The sequence below is a fragment of the Pongo pygmaeus genome, chromosome 5 (assembly GCF_028885625.2).
Source record: "Pongo pygmaeus isolate AG05252 chromosome 5, NHGRI_mPonPyg2-v2.0_pri, whole genome shotgun sequence".
Taxonomy (NCBI): Eukaryota; Metazoa; Chordata; class Mammalia; order Primates; family Hominidae; genus Pongo; species Pongo pygmaeus.
Window position 1 is genome coordinate 46,282,216 of NC_072378.2, and position 17,991 is coordinate 46,300,206.

Consider the following 17,991-nt stretch of genomic DNA (forward strand, 5'->3'; position numbering starts at 1 on the left):
TGAATCCACAGGCCTTGAATAAATCACATCAGCTGGCTCTGGCGACGATACCTCTGCCTGCCAGAAGAGGGCAGCACATGCCTCCTCATTACAGGGAAAGCTGGGCTGCCCAGTCCGAAGGGTGGACACTAGGTATGGAGATGGGGGGAGCATTGTGAAATTAATAGCAGCAGCAGCAACAGCAGCAGCAATAGCTATCACATACTAGTGCCTACTGTGTGCCAAGAACTGTCCTAAGTGATTCATATGCATTAATTCATCTAATTAACATGACAAATCTTCAAGAGAGGGTGCTATTACAATCTCCATATTACCGTTGAGGAGGCTGAGGCATACTGAAATTAACAGAACTTGCTATTGTAGCCACGGACTGCCTAAGATTGAGGTCAGCAAATTACAGTCCAAGGACTAAATCCAGTTCACTGCCTACTTTCATGCTGCCCTCAAGCTAAGAATTGTTTTGTGTTTTATATTTTTGCATGGTTGGAAAAAAGTCAAAAGAAGAATAATATTTCATGAAGTGAGAATGATGTGAAATTCAAATTTCAGTGTCCACGAATGATGTTTTATTGGAACATAGCCCTATTTATTTGTTTACATATTATCTGTGGCTGCCTTATGATTCCTGCAGCAGAATTGAGCAGAGTCTGGTAGAGGCTATGTAGCTTGCAAAGCCTAAACTATTTACTATCTGACCCGATACAGAGAAAGTTTGCCAAGCCCTGACTTAAGAGGAAGAGCTACCTGTTTCCAGGCAAGAGGGACAGAGAGCAGAGTTGCTATTTACTGGAAATGGAGCGAGTACAGCTATCCCAGAGCAATTTAGAAGCAATGTTGAACTTGATTCACTTTCTTTCCAACAGGGTAGCTCAAGGTCAAGCAAAAGGAGGGTCTAACATGTCACTGAATAGCCTCAAGGAAGTAATAAAAGGTTAGATCTGGAAAGGACTGTGAAAGTCCACTATTATATCTCATCAAGTCTAAGGTGCACATTTTTTTCACTCTTTAACATCTGTGAAATCAGGCAATGTCTTACAATCAAAATATGAGAGGTTAAGTGAAAACACTTTGTTTAAGTGATAGCATTTTTTTGTTGTTGTTTCTTAGAAGTTTGTTTGTTTGTTTGTTTTTGAGATGGAATCTTGCTCTGTCACCCAGGCTAGAGTACGGTGTCATGATCTTGGCTCACTGCGACCTCTGCCTCCCAGGTTTAAGTGTAATTCCTCCCAGGAATTACAGGTGTGCGCCACCATGCTCAGCTAATTTTTTTCTAGTTTCAGTAGAGACTGGGTTTTGCCATTTGGCCAGGCTGATCTCAAACTCCTGACCTCAAGTGATCTGCCCACCTTAGCCTCCCAAAGTGCTGGGATTATAGGCTTGTGCCACTGTGCCCAGCCAGTATTTAAAATAATAGTGTCATACAATCAATGACACCTTAGATTAGGCAGTTCCTACCCCCAAAGATCCAGCCTCTTTTTGGTCCTTTCTGTTGATGGGATACTCATTTCTTTTGCTGGCAGTCCATTCTACAGATTTAATTTTAGGGTTTATTTTCTTTTTTCTTTTTAGACGGAGTCTCATTCTGTCGCCAGGCTGGAGTGCAGTGCCACCATCTCGGTTCACTGCAACCTCCAACTCCCTGGTTCAAGCAATTCTCCTGCCTCAACCTCTCAAGTAGATGGGATTATAGGCACGCGCCACCATGACCAGCTAATTTTTGTATTTTTAGTAGAGACGGGTTTCACCATGTTGGCCAGGACGGTCTCAAACTCCTGACCTCGTGATCTGCCTGCCTCGGCTTCCCAAAGTGCTGGGATTACAGGCGTGAGCCACCATGCCCGGCCTAATTGTATACTTTCTAATGTTGAGCTGAAGTGTGTAAGCCTAAATTTTCTATACATCAAATGAGGATGATCTTGCTTAATATGTTTACTTTAAGAGTCTTAAGATCTTATTAAAAGGGAGCGAAGGGAAGGAGGCACTGTGACCCCCGGGGTAGGGAGGACCAGAGCAGGCTGCAGGAATCAGTCTGTCTGTGTGGTCACACCAGGCAGTCTGCAAGATGGCAGGACAGGGATGGGTTGTTGGGGACACAAACCATGAGAACCTGGAAGGAAAAGAAAGACTGCCAGTGATACAGATGAGTTCTTTTTCTAGCAGCATCAGCCAGGAACATGACCCACTGCAGGTGGCACCTCTTAGAAGGAGAAGACTGGAGCAATTTGAAGATTCGGGCCTGAATGGAACAAGAAGACAAGGAAAGAGCGAGGAATGCACCTGTGGCTGGCTTGCCCCTGCTGCCTTTTATGAGGGCTCTAGGAGATGAGGAAGAGAAATGAGAGAGGCAGGATGACAGTCATTGATATTGTGTTAATAAGAGCCACAATGTACTCCTTCAATCACATTCCCATTCAGTGGGAATGATCATCCAAATTCTGAGATAAGCTCACTGAGGTTCCTAGAATAACCTGAGAGTCTTCTTCCATTCCATGTAGCAGGGACAATCAACTTTTCCAGAATAAGCCCAGGGAGCACACTGTCCATTTCCAGGTTCCAGAAAGAGGAGCCTCTGATGTGAGCCTTAGGGAGGTGGAAACCTTGGCCTTTATTTGGAAACAGAACCAAGACTGCTCAGGGACCTGTGTGGCTAATGGCTACTTTTTTGTTCCAGCAACAAATTGGGAACCAGGAGGTGGTGGGAACTAGGGTACACTCCCTCGCCCTCTGGTAACCACGTTTGAGCTTGGATTGGAGGGAAAGGAGAAGCAGAGGGCTTAGCCCTAACCAGGTGCTTTTCATTTGGGGACATGTGTCCTGGATTTCTTGGGACAGTACCAATTTCTTATAATTTGATTATTTTCAGTGAAGGCAATTTGTTAGGCATCTGATTTTCAGTTTGGAAAACATGGCCCCTACAGTTACAACTAATGAAGGGCAATGCAATCTGAGCATGTGCCCAGCACGTCACAGATACCAAGGAAAGTTTTTAGGGCTTTCTTTAGGAAGTTAGAAGCACCTTATTAGGACAAGTATTTTAGGAAGAGTATGTTAGGACATTTCAGAGTCTTCCATAAAAAGAGAACTAGGTGCAACCTTGCGAGTGAAAGGGGTACATCTTTGCACACTTAGTGCGGGAGCCCATTCATCTTGATGAAAATAGATAAGCCCAGACAGGCTGTTTTGTGTCCCATGTCCTGGGTGGACAGAGAGGGGCAGGGAGGTTGGTGACACACACCTGAGGCTGCAGGGAGGTCTCTTGAGTCTTCCAGAGAAGATGGAGAGAAAGGAAGAAAGTGAGTTTCAGGTGAAGAGAGAACACAGGGATTGTGAGATGGGGAGGAGCACAGCTCACAGGTGGGGGAAGATGGAGAGGAGTCAGAGCAGCAGGAAGTCAGCAGGGCCTGGAGTCTACAGCAGCTTGAAAGAGAAGTCCCAGGAGGGGAGAGCCAAAGAAAATGGAAACCACAGCTCCTCCATGCCTGCGGCTCACAGCAGGAATATTTGTTATTCTTCTGGGAGGCTGGTTTGTTTTTATCTTCTAGGAGGACCGAGCTGCAGCTGACCAGGGGCCCTGTTTTGCTTTGTCTGCTCACAAGTTTAGAGCCAACTTTGTGATCTACCTTCTGTGTGGTGCACGAAGGCCCCGGAGCTGCCCCGACTGTTTTAGCTCACCCGGGGCTCCATTTGATGGTAGTCTCCTTGTTTTTCTTTCTCACCTCCTCTTGGCCTTTGTTGGTTTGCCGTGCTTTATGCATCCCTATGAGTAGCTATAAAGCCTTTCTGGAACAAGTGGAGTATAAATTTTAAAAGAGAAAGAAGGCCCTCCAAGACAGAGGAATACGGAGGTGGAAATAAGAGAAAAAAGTGGACTTGAAGGGGGAAGAGAAGAGGGAATTCAAAGGAAGCCTTGAAAGACTAAAATCATCCAGATTGGGCAAAACACCATTTAGTGCAGGTTGCCTCAGAGGCCTGAGAGAGCTTAAGCCCCAAGACTGCATGTGATACAGATGAGATACTATTGCGCCTGGGGCTTTTCAGACCTCTAACTAGGGGAAAGGGACTCCTGTGGAAGTGGGCTGTGCAAAAGGAGGATGGATGGAAGGTGGTCAGCGTGAATGGAGCAGGAGAAATACTGAATTTTTGTATTAGGCTACAGGCATAGGCATGCCTACTTCCTCTCCAGCTAAAAAGGAAAGGGGCAAAAGCACATGAGAATACGACACTGGCACCAAAAACAAGGATGGTAATTCTTGGTAGGGCATTAACTGTATCTGAGGGAAACTTGATAGAACTGGAAGAAATTTTAAAAAGGGGGAGGAGACTTTTCAAATTAGTTAATCAGAATAGAGCATTCAAGATACACATTAGATCCATTTGTTAATTACCTGCCATATGCGATGTGGACAGAACATGAAATGAATCATGTGTATTGCTAGGATTGAAGCATAAGGAAAGAGAGATTGTGGAAAATAAAGTGAAATATAGCACTTTCTGCCTAGATTATGATAAGTAACTAAAATGAATTTCTTGAAAGCCAAGAGATTTGCAGGGATTTTTAGAGTGTGTTCAAATGGCAGATTGAGGGTAAGAAATGCAAAATGTAAGACAGATATTCGGAGAGAGAAGTCCACATCCTCCTAGGAGTGACGGCGAGTGGGGAACATGTTAAAGTAGGTGTCAAAGAAACCCCTTTAGGGAAAAGACAAACCCAAGGAGCCAAAGGGGTGTTCCAGTGGCAGGCGGGGAGGGGTGTTTCACAGCGACATTTGCTAGAGGTGGAGGCACTGGCTTGCAGAAGGTGGAGGCCCAGGCCCTTGCTGAACTCCGCCATGTGCCAGGCAGGCTGGGTAGAGAGCATGATTAAGGGGGAGGACAGAGCTAACTGCTTGTTAACTACAGGGATGGTGCAAGATGTGCCAAAGGGGCATGGATGACACTGTGCCCTCCCTCAAGCCTTCTACTTCAGCACTCTATGAACCTCCAGGTCTAAACCCAGGGCATAACTTTTCCCTGCGAGATTGAAAAAGTGAATGTGGGGCTCAGAGTAGGAACCCCTCCAGCCAAATCTAAATGCAGTGCTGCTTTCTCCCATCTCAAAGATGCCCTTTCGCAGGACCACGAGCACTCCTCCCATGTGGGTTCTTTATCCAATTCCCTATCATCACCCACTGGTCCTCCCCTTTCTAAGGTAGCAGGGTTTGTGCTTCCTCCGTCAGACTGAGCTCTCTCTGGTTGTGTAGAATCTGAGTAATGGGTGGATTCCACATGAGAAAAGCAGACAGAAAAGGATACCCAAGGACACTTTCAGGGAGCTGCACACAGCAGGCAAAAGTCTCCCAGGACCTTCTCTGCAGCCTTTTATAACACAGATCACTCTTTTAAAATAACAACAACAACAACAAAGCTTGCTTTCCCATCTTCATGCTCTCCCCACTACCCCCCATTTCCTCCATCCTCCCCGGCTAGTCTTTCTTTCTCTTCCTCCTTGTCATCCCATACATGTGATTGATCCTTGGGCGTTGTCTTAATCATCTAAAGATGTATAACCCCTCAAACTGCATTTTTATACCAGGACTGTCTGCTGAGGTACAACTGTCTACCCGAGATAACTGCTCAGAACAATGGCTGACTTCTTTTTTTTTTTTTTTTTTTTGAGATGGAGTTTCACTCTTGTTGCCCAGGCTGGAGTGCAATGGGGTGATCTCGGCTCACTGCAACCTCTGCCTCCCGGGTTCAAGTGATTCTCCTGCCTCGGCCTCCTGAGTAGCTGGGATTACAGGTGCTTGTCACCATACCCTGCTAATTTTTGTATTTTTAGTAGAGATGGGGTTTCGCCACGTTGGTCAGGCTGGTCTCAAACTCCCGACCTCAGGTGATCCGCCTGCCTTGGCTTCCCAAAGTGCTGGGATTACAGGGGTCAGCCACCATGCCCGGCCCCAACAGCTGACTTTGAACATGGTAGTGGGCATTATTCCAAGCACACTTATGAGGTATGCACAGTTATTACCCCCATTTCATAGATGAGGAAACTGAGGCATTACAGAGTTGAAGTAACCTGCGCCATGTTACAAGGACAAGAGGCAAAGCTGGTGTCTGAACTCTAAATCAATCGGCTTTAGAATCTGCAAGTTGAGCCACACATAGTCGCCTGCCTCTCTGCATGGGAAACACATCATGTTTAGAAACACTGTCGTTATCCTTCTCCCCCAAACCAGGGATGTGGGTGAGAGATCTTAAGGCACAAGAAAACGAAGCAACTTCCCCAAGTAGCACCTGACTTAATGTGAGATCTTGCCACCTAGTCATGAGAAAATCCAGTCTACATTTAAGTGAAGTGAAGAGCAGGTTGGAAAGAGTGAGAGGAGGGGGCATGGAGGCTGTATCTGGTTACTACAGACCAAGGGGACCCGGATCTAGAAATTATAGAGGAGGGACGAGTACAGTGATAGTACACGGAGCACAGAATCATCCCTCGGGGAACAAACAAAAATGCAAGGCTGCTGAGGTATGAGAGTCGGGCCAGGCCACTGACGCTCCTTGATGACACTTTGGAGAGGAGGACCATGAACCAACAAAGCTTAAAAAGTAGAAAATAGACTGAATGGGTGGGAGATTTGGAAGAGCTAACTGAGGGGGAAGCAAGAGCTGAAGCAGCAGTTTCTGATGTCATTATTCATCTTGGTCCCATTTTTGTGCTAATAGCAATAATCAGAATAATCAAATTTAACAGTTATGAGGCCAGGCACTGTGCTAAGGGTTTTACATGCACTCAGTTATAAAATAGATGAACATGCATTACAAACCTTGGTAATATTATTAATTGCCTTAATTGGCAGATAAAGAAACTGAATGTAGAGTCCATTTTACAGATGCAGAGCCAGAGGCTCAGAGAGAGTAAGTCTCTTGGGTAAAGTTGTGCAGGTAGAAGTGCTGGGATTCAAACCCAGGCCAGGAATTGCATGTTTACATGTTTTACAGCCCCCTGTAGGTTGTTAGTTCATGGAGGGCAATGACTTTGTCTCGTTGCCTTGGCAACTCCAGAACCTAGCACAGTACTTGGCACATAAGCAGTGTCCTTTAAATATTAGCCCAGACTTGTAGACACTTTATATAACTGGTGGTTTGTTGAATGAATCAATGAATGACTGAATGTACAAACTAATGGATGATTCTCTCCATTACTCCAGTACTGCTGGGATGGCTCCCATGGATGGGGTCTCAGTTGTGGTAGCCGGGGACTTACAAGGCTTTGAGGAACAACAGGGAAATTTTACTTGGTGGTTCCTGTAGCCATCACAGGAGTGGAGAGATGACCCACCATGGAGAACCATGTAACAGTGTTGGCTTTTCTCATGCTTTCATTTTGAGAGGGCAGAGAAGGATCATGACCTGGAGCAGTGTGCGTATGGGGGCTGGGGCATTAGTGACCAGGTGGAGGGGAGAGAGGTCTCTGTTCAAGAGAAAGTAAATGAAAACACAAAAGAAACCCTCTAAAGAAAGAAAGTTGGAGAACTAGGTGCAGAGCTGAAGATCCAGAGGGAAAAAATGGCAAAGTAATGTAGGGTGGCATGTGGAAGGAGGCCTGGGCCTGAATGCTGATGCTCTTGGGGAGAGGCCACAGCCACGGAGCTCACACAGAGCAGAAAGGGGATGGACCATCTCCCAGGTCAGGGGCTGTGGGGCTCTGGGACCATAACACAGGAGCCATGCTGCTCTCTACAGGAGGGCAAGCCCTACAGGAGCCTTGACCTCTGGCTTGCTAAGCCTAAGAACTTTGGACCCAGTTGACCACAACTCAGGGGTATTGGGTGGGAGGAAGGACAAGTAAAGAGGAAGGGAGGGGCGTGGGAAAGTTATAGTTCCAGGGAAGGAATGTGCGGTGTCTTGTTAAACAGAAGGTGGAATAGCACATCTGGGGACAGGCTCTTTGGGAAAGCAGCAATGCTGGAGCTTTGAAATGTGCAAATGAGTTAGGGGAAGCAGGAGTCACAAGGGCAAGTCTCATTACAGAAGAAAACAGGGTGAAACAGAAGAAGGGGAAACAATGAAAATTGGAGAGTACTGAGTTTATAAGAAATGGATATGCAGCATTTGGTGGAAACTGGCTTTGGCCTTGGGAATAGGAGAACTGTAAATATGGATAATATGTAAATACCATTTATAATTTTAAAAATCTGGAAGGCTCAAATGAGATAATCTTTCTGAGGGCACTTTGACAAGTATGAAAGAAGATATTTGTGGCCAAGAGGAAAGGATACTGGGTGTGGAGTCTGAAAACGAGGGTTCGAGAGCCAGCTCTGCCTTGGGGGTAGACAAGTCATGGGTTCTCTCGTTTGGTTCTGTGTCCTCAGCTGGGAAAGCAGCAATGACTCTTCTTTCCCACGATGGCTCTGAGGGGCCATACTCATTTCCTAGGACTGTTACGACAAAGTACCACAAGCTGGGTGGCTTAACACAACAGAGACTTTTCCCCTTACAGTTCCAATATCAAGGTATTAGTAGGTGTCCTTCCTTGCCTCTTCCAGCTTCCGGAAAGCTAAGAGTTCCCTGGCTTGTGACAGCATCACCCCGGTCTCTGACTGTCTTCACATGGCCTTCTCCTCTGCATGTCTGTGTCCTCTCCTCTCTTCTTTTTTTTTGGGATGGAGTCTCGCTCTGTTGCCCAGGCTGGAGGGCAGCAGCGTGATCTCGGTTCATCGCAACCTTCACCTCCCGGGTTCAAGTCATTCTCCTGCCTCAGCCTCCCAAGAAGCTGGGACTACAGTCATGTGCCATCACATCTAGCTAATTTTTGTATTTTTAGGGGAGACGGGGGTCTCAAACTCCTGACCTCAGGTGATCCACCCACCTTGGCCTCCTACAGTGCTGGGATGTAGTCGAGAGCCACCACACCTGGCCCCTCTCCTATTCTTATAAGAACAACAGTCATTGGATTTAGGGACTACACTAAATCCAAGATGATCTCATCACCAAATCCTTAACTAATTACAGCTGCAAAGACCCTATTTCCAAATGAGGTCACATTCTGAGATCCCAGGTGGACATACATTTAAAAAAAACTTTTTTAGAGACAGGACCTTGCTCTTTCACCCAGGCTGGAGTACAGTGGCATGATCATATCTCACTGCAGCCTCGACCTGCCAGGTTCAAGCAATCCTCTTGTCTTGGCTTCCTGAGTAGCTGGGACTACAGGCATACATCACCTTGCTCAGCTAATTAAAAACAACGGTTTTTTTTGTTGTTGTTGTTGTTTTTTTTTTTTTTGTAAAGACAGGGTCTTACTATGTTGCCCAGGCTAGACATGAATTCTGGGGGGACACTACTCCACACACTATAGGGTTCAAGCAGCAATGAAGCAAGAGCACCAAGTAGATTGAAAGTACTTTCCACATGCTTCTTATTTCCCAGAAGCCACTCTCTTTCTAGTTTCTTGACACACACCTCTAATGGATGCCATTGCCCACAAGATAAAAACCCAAGCCCTCCAGGCTGGCAATGTGGGCTTCAGTCACTTTTTCCGGTCTCTGTCCCTGACTTTTTCTCAACTTCCCCACATCTTCCGCTCAATGATCTCAGCTAACTGCTTCCTTCTTAATCTTTATGACCCAGTTGAAATTCCCAGAAAAGGAGTCTCATGCATTTACCCCCATGGTAAATGCTTCTGGTTCTGAATACCTTTGACAGAAATTATTTTGTTCTTTTACCTGCAGTTAATCAGCTCTCCAGACCCTCTTGGATCAAACTGACTTGAAGCCTGTCCTTCTGCATCTGCCAGGCATTGAAGACTGAGGAAGTGTTTGTTTCTTCTTTGGACCTCCAGAATTGAGTTTTGCACTTGTCACAATCTGGGTCCTGAGTAGCTTCCTGAATTATTTACTTCCGACTACACCAACTCTGTTCCTGCCAAGATTTCATCTCTTTTACCATGCATAGCTGCATATGCTGGTCGCCTTGATCCAAAGAGATGCTATTCTCCTTGGAGCTTCTGGGGCATCTAGCATCTATTCCCTTGTTTTGGTCCATTGTGCATCAGTCACTCGCTCATTCACAAAGATTCATAAAGCACTTACGTTGCTTGGCTTTGTGCTGGACTCCAGTCATCCAGCCTGTGAGGCTGTCTTGTCGTCCCATTCTGAGGGCAAGGGAATGGCTGCCATTGCCCATAGGATAAAAATCCAAGCCCCCCAGGTTGGCACTGCAGTGGCCAGCCTGTTCCTCATGGGCCTAACACCATTCTTCAAGTGTTACGCCTGCTTACTTGGACGGTTCCACTCAAATGGCTTTAGGTAATTCTTAAAGGGCAATGCCAAATGAAGGACTGAAAGTGCTGTGAGTGTAACTGGGGGGGACTCAGCTCCCTTTCAGAAGGCCCCACAAGAGAACCAAGCCCTGAATTCTGTAGCCAATGTCAGAAATGAAGGGCCTGATGTAGGATGGGCCAGGCTTTGAGGAGTGGCTTTCCAGGGCCCACTATCCTGCAGAAGGGGTGAACACAGCCCAGGTCTGCCTTCCACATTTGCCACAGTAGTGACTGTGCTGCCTCTCCCTTGGCCTCTGGAAATATCCCTGGAGAAATCTTGCAGGGACCAGAAGGAAGCGGGAATATGTGGCTCTAATGTGATCACAGGCAGGGTTGTGAACTTGGGACAAATGGGCAGTGAGGACCGTTCCATGCAGTGCACTATGCTGTGCAATAAGGTGGGCTCAGAGGACAAACTGCATCCCTCTCTCCAGCTTGGCAGTAAAGCCCCAAGCCTTTCCTCCTGCACCAGCCAGGCAGCAGCATCCACCACCTCCTCCCCCATGTCAAGGGGGACCAGATGGTGGTGGCAGGGGGGTGGGGGCAAATAATAAGCAGTATTGGTTCCAGATGCTTCTGTGGCCCAAGTATTTGACATGCCCATGGGCAAATTGAAGATGCCTTGGGCAGCAAATAGACACTGCCAAGGGTTCTTGGTGGAAGGGAGTCACTCACCAGCATTGTTCTGCTGCTTGGTATTTTTGACGTAGGCAGAGAACTTGGAAAAGATGTCGATGCCCGCTGTGTTGGATTCCCGGTGTTTTGCAGCCAGTTTGGGGTACCTGGAATGGAGGATGCAGTGTTCTGTGAATCAGTAGACTTGGAGCTCCTTTAAGGGTGAGACTGTCTCTATCGTGATAAGCAATACTTCCCTTTCCAGCTGCATCTACAAAATGTTTTGGGGGTCTATATCCTCATACTATAGGGAGGGTGGGCATTCTCAGCCCTAGGTCATCCATAGAAGAAACCAGAGGCCAGTGAGGTGCTGAGATCTGCCTAGGGTGACACAGTCTGCTAGGCAAAGAACCAGAATGCCATTCAGGGGTCTCAGGATGTGTCCTCTTCTTGGGGTCACCAATAATGATGTGCCAGTGAGATGGCCCAATCAAAGTTCCCTCTGAACTTGCCTCTCTATCTGGTAGGGTTCTCAACATTTCCCTTACCCACTAAAGTAACCATCTACTGCCAGTCCTGTGATTATAATCCTAGCTACACAGAGCTAATTCTGGGAGCAAGGAGATGCCAGGTATGTTAGCACTAAACCATTTCTCCAAAGGAAGAATACCCACGGTCCTCTTCTGAAGTGTCCTTCACATGCTTATTACTTGTGTGCAGTAATAACATGCAGAAACTACCAAGCTCCAAAAAAGGACATGTGTTTTCAATTGTTTTATTTTATTTTATTTGGAGATACATTTGCAATGATTCAGCCCCCTTCTCTCTCTCTTTCGTAGAGCCTTTCATTTTGAAGCCAGAATATAATACAAGAGGCAGGCTGGAGTTAGGACCACTGGCCTTGAGACTGAAGGAGGTAAACTTGCTCATGTGGGAACCCAGGGCTTGGACTCATTAGCCCCATCAAAATGAAAAAAATCAACTCAAATAAATATTATTTCACAAGCATTTTATGGGTATGGCCAGGTAGGGGTGGGAAGAGATGGGAGACAGTTGCCAGGCTATCATTATTTTCAACGTATGTGCACCTCTGTGATCTCTGGGTGAATCGTTTTTGACTGTGGGCTGTTGGGTTGCCTCATGTTTAAAAAGCAAAATCCTTTTTGTTTGTTTTGATGTTTTTGATAGTTTGAACCAAACAAGACTTTAAAAAATATTTGTTGTTCTTTAATGCTTTTTTGTTCCTCAACTGGCCCATGAGCTAGGATTCCTTCTGGGGCCCCTTTTGGGGCCATGTTAGGTGGCTGTGTAATTTCAGAGATACTGCCATTGGAAGAGTCCAGCTCTCTGCTGTGAGGCAGATAAGGAAGGCATTATTGTCTTCCTTTTACATGGAAGGGAACTGGATACCTGAGAAGATAAATGTTGATGGCTAATAAATGGTGGAGGGATGATGAAAACCTGGTTTCCTAGCCCTGCAGCAGTGTCCTTCCCCCTCTACTGCTTCTCTGGAAACAGTGAAAGGTAATTTGCATTGAGCACCTACTGTGCAGCAGGCAGGCACTGTTTATTCCCTTTACACATATTCACCATTTACTCCTCAGAACAACTCTATTGGTACTATTATTAGCCTAATTTCCCACATGAGGAAACGGTGGCATAGAGAGGTTAAGCAATTTGCCTGAGGTCATGGCTGCCTGGCAGAGCCAGGATCCCAACCCAGGCAGTTTCACTGTGGAAGACTAGGTTTTAAATTCCACGTTATGTGGCTTCTCATAAACTCCGCTGTTGATTCTCAAAGCCCCAGAACCTTAACGGCTGAGCTGCCCACCTTGGAGGAGCTGTCTCCATCCATCAGGAGGGGGCGCTTTGCACCGATGCTCCACACACATGTCTTCCTGGGTATACTGAGAATCATCACATTCATCTGCTGTGGCTGGGGGCACACAGCAGGGCTTCCTGCAAGATACTAGGTAATCTACCAAGACATAGGAATTTAGTGTCATCTCTTTCTATTTCAGGCTTCTCACATAGAATCCAGCATGCTATTAGAATCGATAGACTTAAATTGCTATTAACAAATGCCAAGTGTTCTTTGTTTCTCCTTGATAATGTAAAGACAGAAAGGCCTGGAAAATGCACCTCAGTGGACAGCTTGTTTGGGTTTCTTGCTTTGTTTTGCTGTATCTCATCAATTGGTCAGACTTTCAGTCATCTGATCATTTCTTCACAATCAGATTGGGCCAAACAGGGATGTGTGGTACCAAATCCAAGATGATGACAGAGGATCGTGTATTCAGGGGGCTGTGGTGGTGTCATCCTGTTTCCCAAGCACTAGGACTTGTTGTGATTTTACTGTGTAGTGCAGTGTTCCATTTGAGCTTTGTTTTTGTGGGAAGCGTGTCTCTAAGATGTTAATCTAGCAACTTTCAGTAACTACACTGGGGGAGGATACTATATAGGATAAGTGCATTCATTTTACCTCCATATTTATGGCATGTCTTAAATATGCAAATAAGTGGGCTACAAAGTACATTCTGTTTCTCTAAAAGGCTAAGGAAGAGTGCTTCACTCACAGAAACAGCTTTGAAATAACATTGGATGTGATCTGATGATAATCAAAGAGAAGATAATTTTTTCTAACTCCAATAGGAGTCAGCAAACTGTGACCCATGACCCCTATTGGTCTGTGGTTCTCAAGCTAACAATGGTTTTTACATTTTTAAATGCTTGGAAAAAATCAAAAGGGGGATACTGTTTTGTGATATGTGAAAATAATATGAAATTCAAATTTCTGTATTCATAAGTAAAATATTATTGAAACAGCCATGCCCATTCATTTACATACTAGTTTATGGCTTCTTTCACAGTGTCACTGTGGAATTGCGATAGACACTGAAGAGCCCACAAAGCCAAAAATACATGACTATCTTACCTTTTACAGATAAAGCTGCTAACTCCTGATCTAACTTATGAAAATTTCTCTCCACCCGGTTTTTAAGATATATTATTTCAAATGCATGCACTTAACTTTCATTCTGGGAAGTAAAACAGTTGGCTTCTCACCAAAAAAAAAAAAAAAAAAAAAAAATTTTTTTCAAAAGTAGAAAATAGTAGCAAAAAAGAAGAGAAAACCATTGCAGATGGTAAGTGCCCTATCTGGTTTAGAGTTCCAGCTGACTTCTCACTGACTAGCCACAGCCAATCAAGACACTGAACAAAAGGATACCCACCATGCAATTAAACCAACGTGCATGAAACACCTACTGAGGACCAGGCCCTGAGACTGGTTTTGGGTATAGATACCCTGGAGAAAAAGAAAGACGGTCCTGATGGAATGGCCTTGCTGATGGCAGCTTGAGTGTTTTCCCTCCTTTTTATAACGAGCCGAAAAGTGGAAAGACTTCCTCTCTCTCTCCGTTCTCCATTGTTCCCACTTCCTTACTTCATCAACCCCTCACACGTGAAGGATGTTAATGCATCTGACTTTTCTAATCCTTGACTGTGTGCTTGTTTGACTCATGTCTGCTGTGTAAGCAAAAGATCTCTGGAGGTGGAAGAGGCCTGGTTTATTCATTAAAAGATTTCCCCTAGGATCTGGGGATTTAAGACCTAAGGTCACCAATTGTCTGTACAATTGCACCTGGGAGACAGACCCAAAACAGGCACTGGCCACCCTTTCTAACTCTTTGAGCTTCCATTTAATGAGCTCTTACTTCATATCAGGCACTAGGCTCATTAGTATTATTTTTTACAATAGCCCTATAAGATCAACAGTATGGTTCTTGTTTTATAGATGTGAGAATTAAAGATTCTAGAGATTTCAGGTCATTTGCCTGTAGCAGAGAATACGCATACTCACTAAATAGCCATGTAATTCTATTTCCCAGCTTCTCTCTCACCTAAGTTGGGATCATGTGTGGATTCTGACCAATGGCATAGGAAGGAAAGTAATGTCATCATGACATTTTTTTTTTTGCAGCCCTGGCCCTGCAAAACACTTTGGGAGATCTTTCTTCTCTCTCTCCCTGCTGAAGGAGCCTTGGAGGGCATGTATTCCAAAAACTACAGGATGGAAGAGGGCCACACTACCCTCTCAGAATTTGCTCAAGTGAGAAATAAACCTGTGTTCTGTTAAGCCACTGGAATTTTATGGCTGCTTTGTTACTGCAGCATAGCACAACCTAGTGGTATGGATTTGAACCCGAGTCACTCTGACTCCAAACCTCCTGCCCCCAGCTACCATGCCATCCTGTGGGAGGTCTGGAGGCTGTTTCTCTACCTCCCAGAGGGTCAGAACTTTCTTGTTTTTTACTGTGGTGAGTTATCGCTATACATTTTTTAAAATAATGAATTCAAGTTGTCTTCCAATTCTGTCAGTGTTCTGAACCCTGTTGATACTTAAATCATTCTTGCTAGATGACTGACTAAATGACATGCTGTGTAAATAGACTATATCAGTTTACCCTCCTGAATTTTTATTACAGCATCTATGTGCTAGGATTATTTGAGACAATAACCAGCTCTGGAAGAGTACTTTGAGAAACTCATGGAATTGTGGAACATGCAACAAAAGGCATCTTGGAGACTATGTAGTTTCACCCCCTCATTTTAGAGATGAGAAGGCAAGGAGGGTCTGAGAGGGAGAGAGGCTTGCCCAGGGTCATATGACAAACACTCATAGAGAGGTGGCTAGAGGCAGGGCTCCTGACTCTCAGTGCTGAATCCTAGAAACTTTGGCCACTCCATGGAGATGAAAGGCAAGGGCCAGAATATCTCAGCAGTAATCGCAGCATTAATCACAACACTTCCTTGTCGAGTGTTCACTAGGTCAATCTAAGGAGAGGGATGGATGTTAGTCTCATTTAGAAACAACTTGAGACTTCCTGGATTCCTCATTTTGACACCAAATGCTCCCTGGGATCAAATGTGATTTGAAAAAAATGGTTGGAGTGTTTGTATGTGGTTTTCTCCTTTAAGAAATAAAGCTAAGGGGAAAAAGGCTCCCATAATGTGTTGGCTTTTGGCAGCTTTTACAAATAGTGGTATGATGAGAAACACATGGCCGACCAGCGCTTGGTGAATGGTTATGAGGGTTTTGCTGCCCCCTAGAGAACCAGAAGGCCAGGCTGCCCTGCTCCAGAGGCCTGACAACTTCCCAGTCACTCCATCTCCCAGCCTGAGTCGCTGGGGAAGCTGGTGAGGCTGGTGGTTTGTTCTGGGCAGACCAGTAGGTCTCTATGGGGCTGAGGCACTGGCTTGGTAACATTTACTGGGAGGTAATTGTGGCACCTGCCTCAGTCTGATGGGTGCAGAGGCATCTAAGGTATAATCCTGGGATGCTCTGGAATACTTGATGGCCTCACCCTTAGCGCCCCCACCTTGGTAGCCTTCTGGAGATATGCATTTTAACAGCATCAAGAGTTCTGCTACCTGAGAGTACTGGATTGTTAGGTCACTAACATGGCAGGAATGCACTTCATAAAACCTCCTATACACAACTGCAGTCCAGAGAAGGACCTGGACAAGCGGGAGCAGAGCTCAGGACAGGGAAGGTAGGTGGAGAGGAGAGAGTGGAGGGAGGGTCCGCATCCAGCCCTGCCCAGCTCTATATGGATCATGGAAACTTAGAATCTGATGAAATGATGATGAAGTCAGATGATGACTCGCCTCTGGAAGAATGTTCAAGGACACATGGGGCATACAATTCCAGCGATCTCTGCCCACCTTGTGGTCCCACTGTGGTTGCAGATTGGAGACCCCTGAGTTAGAGAAGCAGCCCAGGAAAGGCACAGTTGCACTGGGGGTGGTGTGGAGGTGGTGAGGGAACCTGGCTAAAGGGCATGTGAAGAATCAGAGAGCAAGAAGGGCTCTGGGAGATACCCTGTCACAGAGAAGGGAACTGAGTCCTAGAGTGAGAAGGGACTGGTTCAAGAGGCAAAGGGACTGGCTCAAGAGGTCACAGCACATCACTAGCAGACTAGGATTGTACCCCAGCCCCTCACCCCTCCATCCACTGCCTGGCAAAAGACCAAATGGGCCCCTCTGCTCCTCACTGCTTCCACTTTCCACTTCCTAATGATTATGATGGAAGCCCCCACTCCTGAGTGCCAGGGTTACTTCTAAAAGGGAAAATGTTAACTGCGTCATGAACTTGCCTCTATGGGTCTCCCAGGCAAAGTCTAAACTCTAGTTATTGAAAAGAGCATTTTTTTCATGTGGGATTTCAAACCAGTGCTAGCAATGAGGTTGAGTCCCAGGGAGGGGGATGGAGTCTGGGCTCCCTCAGGGCACTTCCAGTGAAGTGGCTGGTTGGTGTCCTGTTCAGAGATGTGTGTGTCTATGTGGGGCTGTCCTATTGATTTAATTAATGCACTTATTTAAAGTCTATACTCAGCTGCTTCCAATGGGCTTGAGGTGGCTTTTTCACTCTCAGTGTGCAAATAAGCTGTCTGAATATGGATGACAAAGAATATTTTTAAGGAAGAATATATGATTGTTTGAGGCTTATTTGGAGCATGACTGGCAGTTTTAATTTTTTAACAGCAATTCACTAGATGTGCAACCTTGGGTAAGTGACTTACTCTCTCCCTGTCCTGACTGTGAAATGAGGTTAATGATAGTACCTAGGATGCTAGAAGGATGAAATGAATCATATTAGCTAAGTGTTGTGGATGGTGCCTGACACAAAATGAAGGCTATAAAAGTGTCGATGAATAAATAAAACTTTAAAATAAATGCAGGATGGTGGGTTTTAGTAGTCAAATCTCACTAACTTTACCTACTCAGTATGTCCTGAACCCTTCCTACTCCTCTCCCCCGATTTTCCTGCCCTGTCTTGGCTTAGCCCTTCATTCTGTCCTGCTTGGACAGTCACCAATGGCTCCCCGGAATTAATTCCTCTATCTCCAGCTTCACGGTCCTCTAGGATACCGACTTCCCTCAACCTCTAAAGTAGATCTTAAAACAGACTCCCCACTTCCTGTGCTTAATCACTCTCAGAATACTCCACAGAACTCACTACAGGATAATACCCTACAGGATAAAGTTCATGCCTCACTCTATATGTAATACTA

At 45.6% G+C, this 17,991-nt stretch overlaps 1 protein-coding gene across 3 annotated transcripts in view; it reads right to left on the bottom strand.

The window, feature by feature from the left end:
• CLIC5 (chloride intracellular channel 5) overlaps positions 1–17,991 on the bottom strand; it is a 185,353-nt gene that overhangs the window by 32,465 nt on the left and 134,897 nt on the right. For all 3 annotated transcript variants that reach the window (XM_054492202.2, XM_054492204.2, XM_054492205.2), the window contains exon 4: positions 10,976–11,082. In XM_054492202.2, coding sequence (XP_054348177.2) covers positions 10,976–11,082 — 107 coding nt within the window. The remainder of the gene's footprint in view (positions 1–10,975; positions 11,083–17,991) is intronic.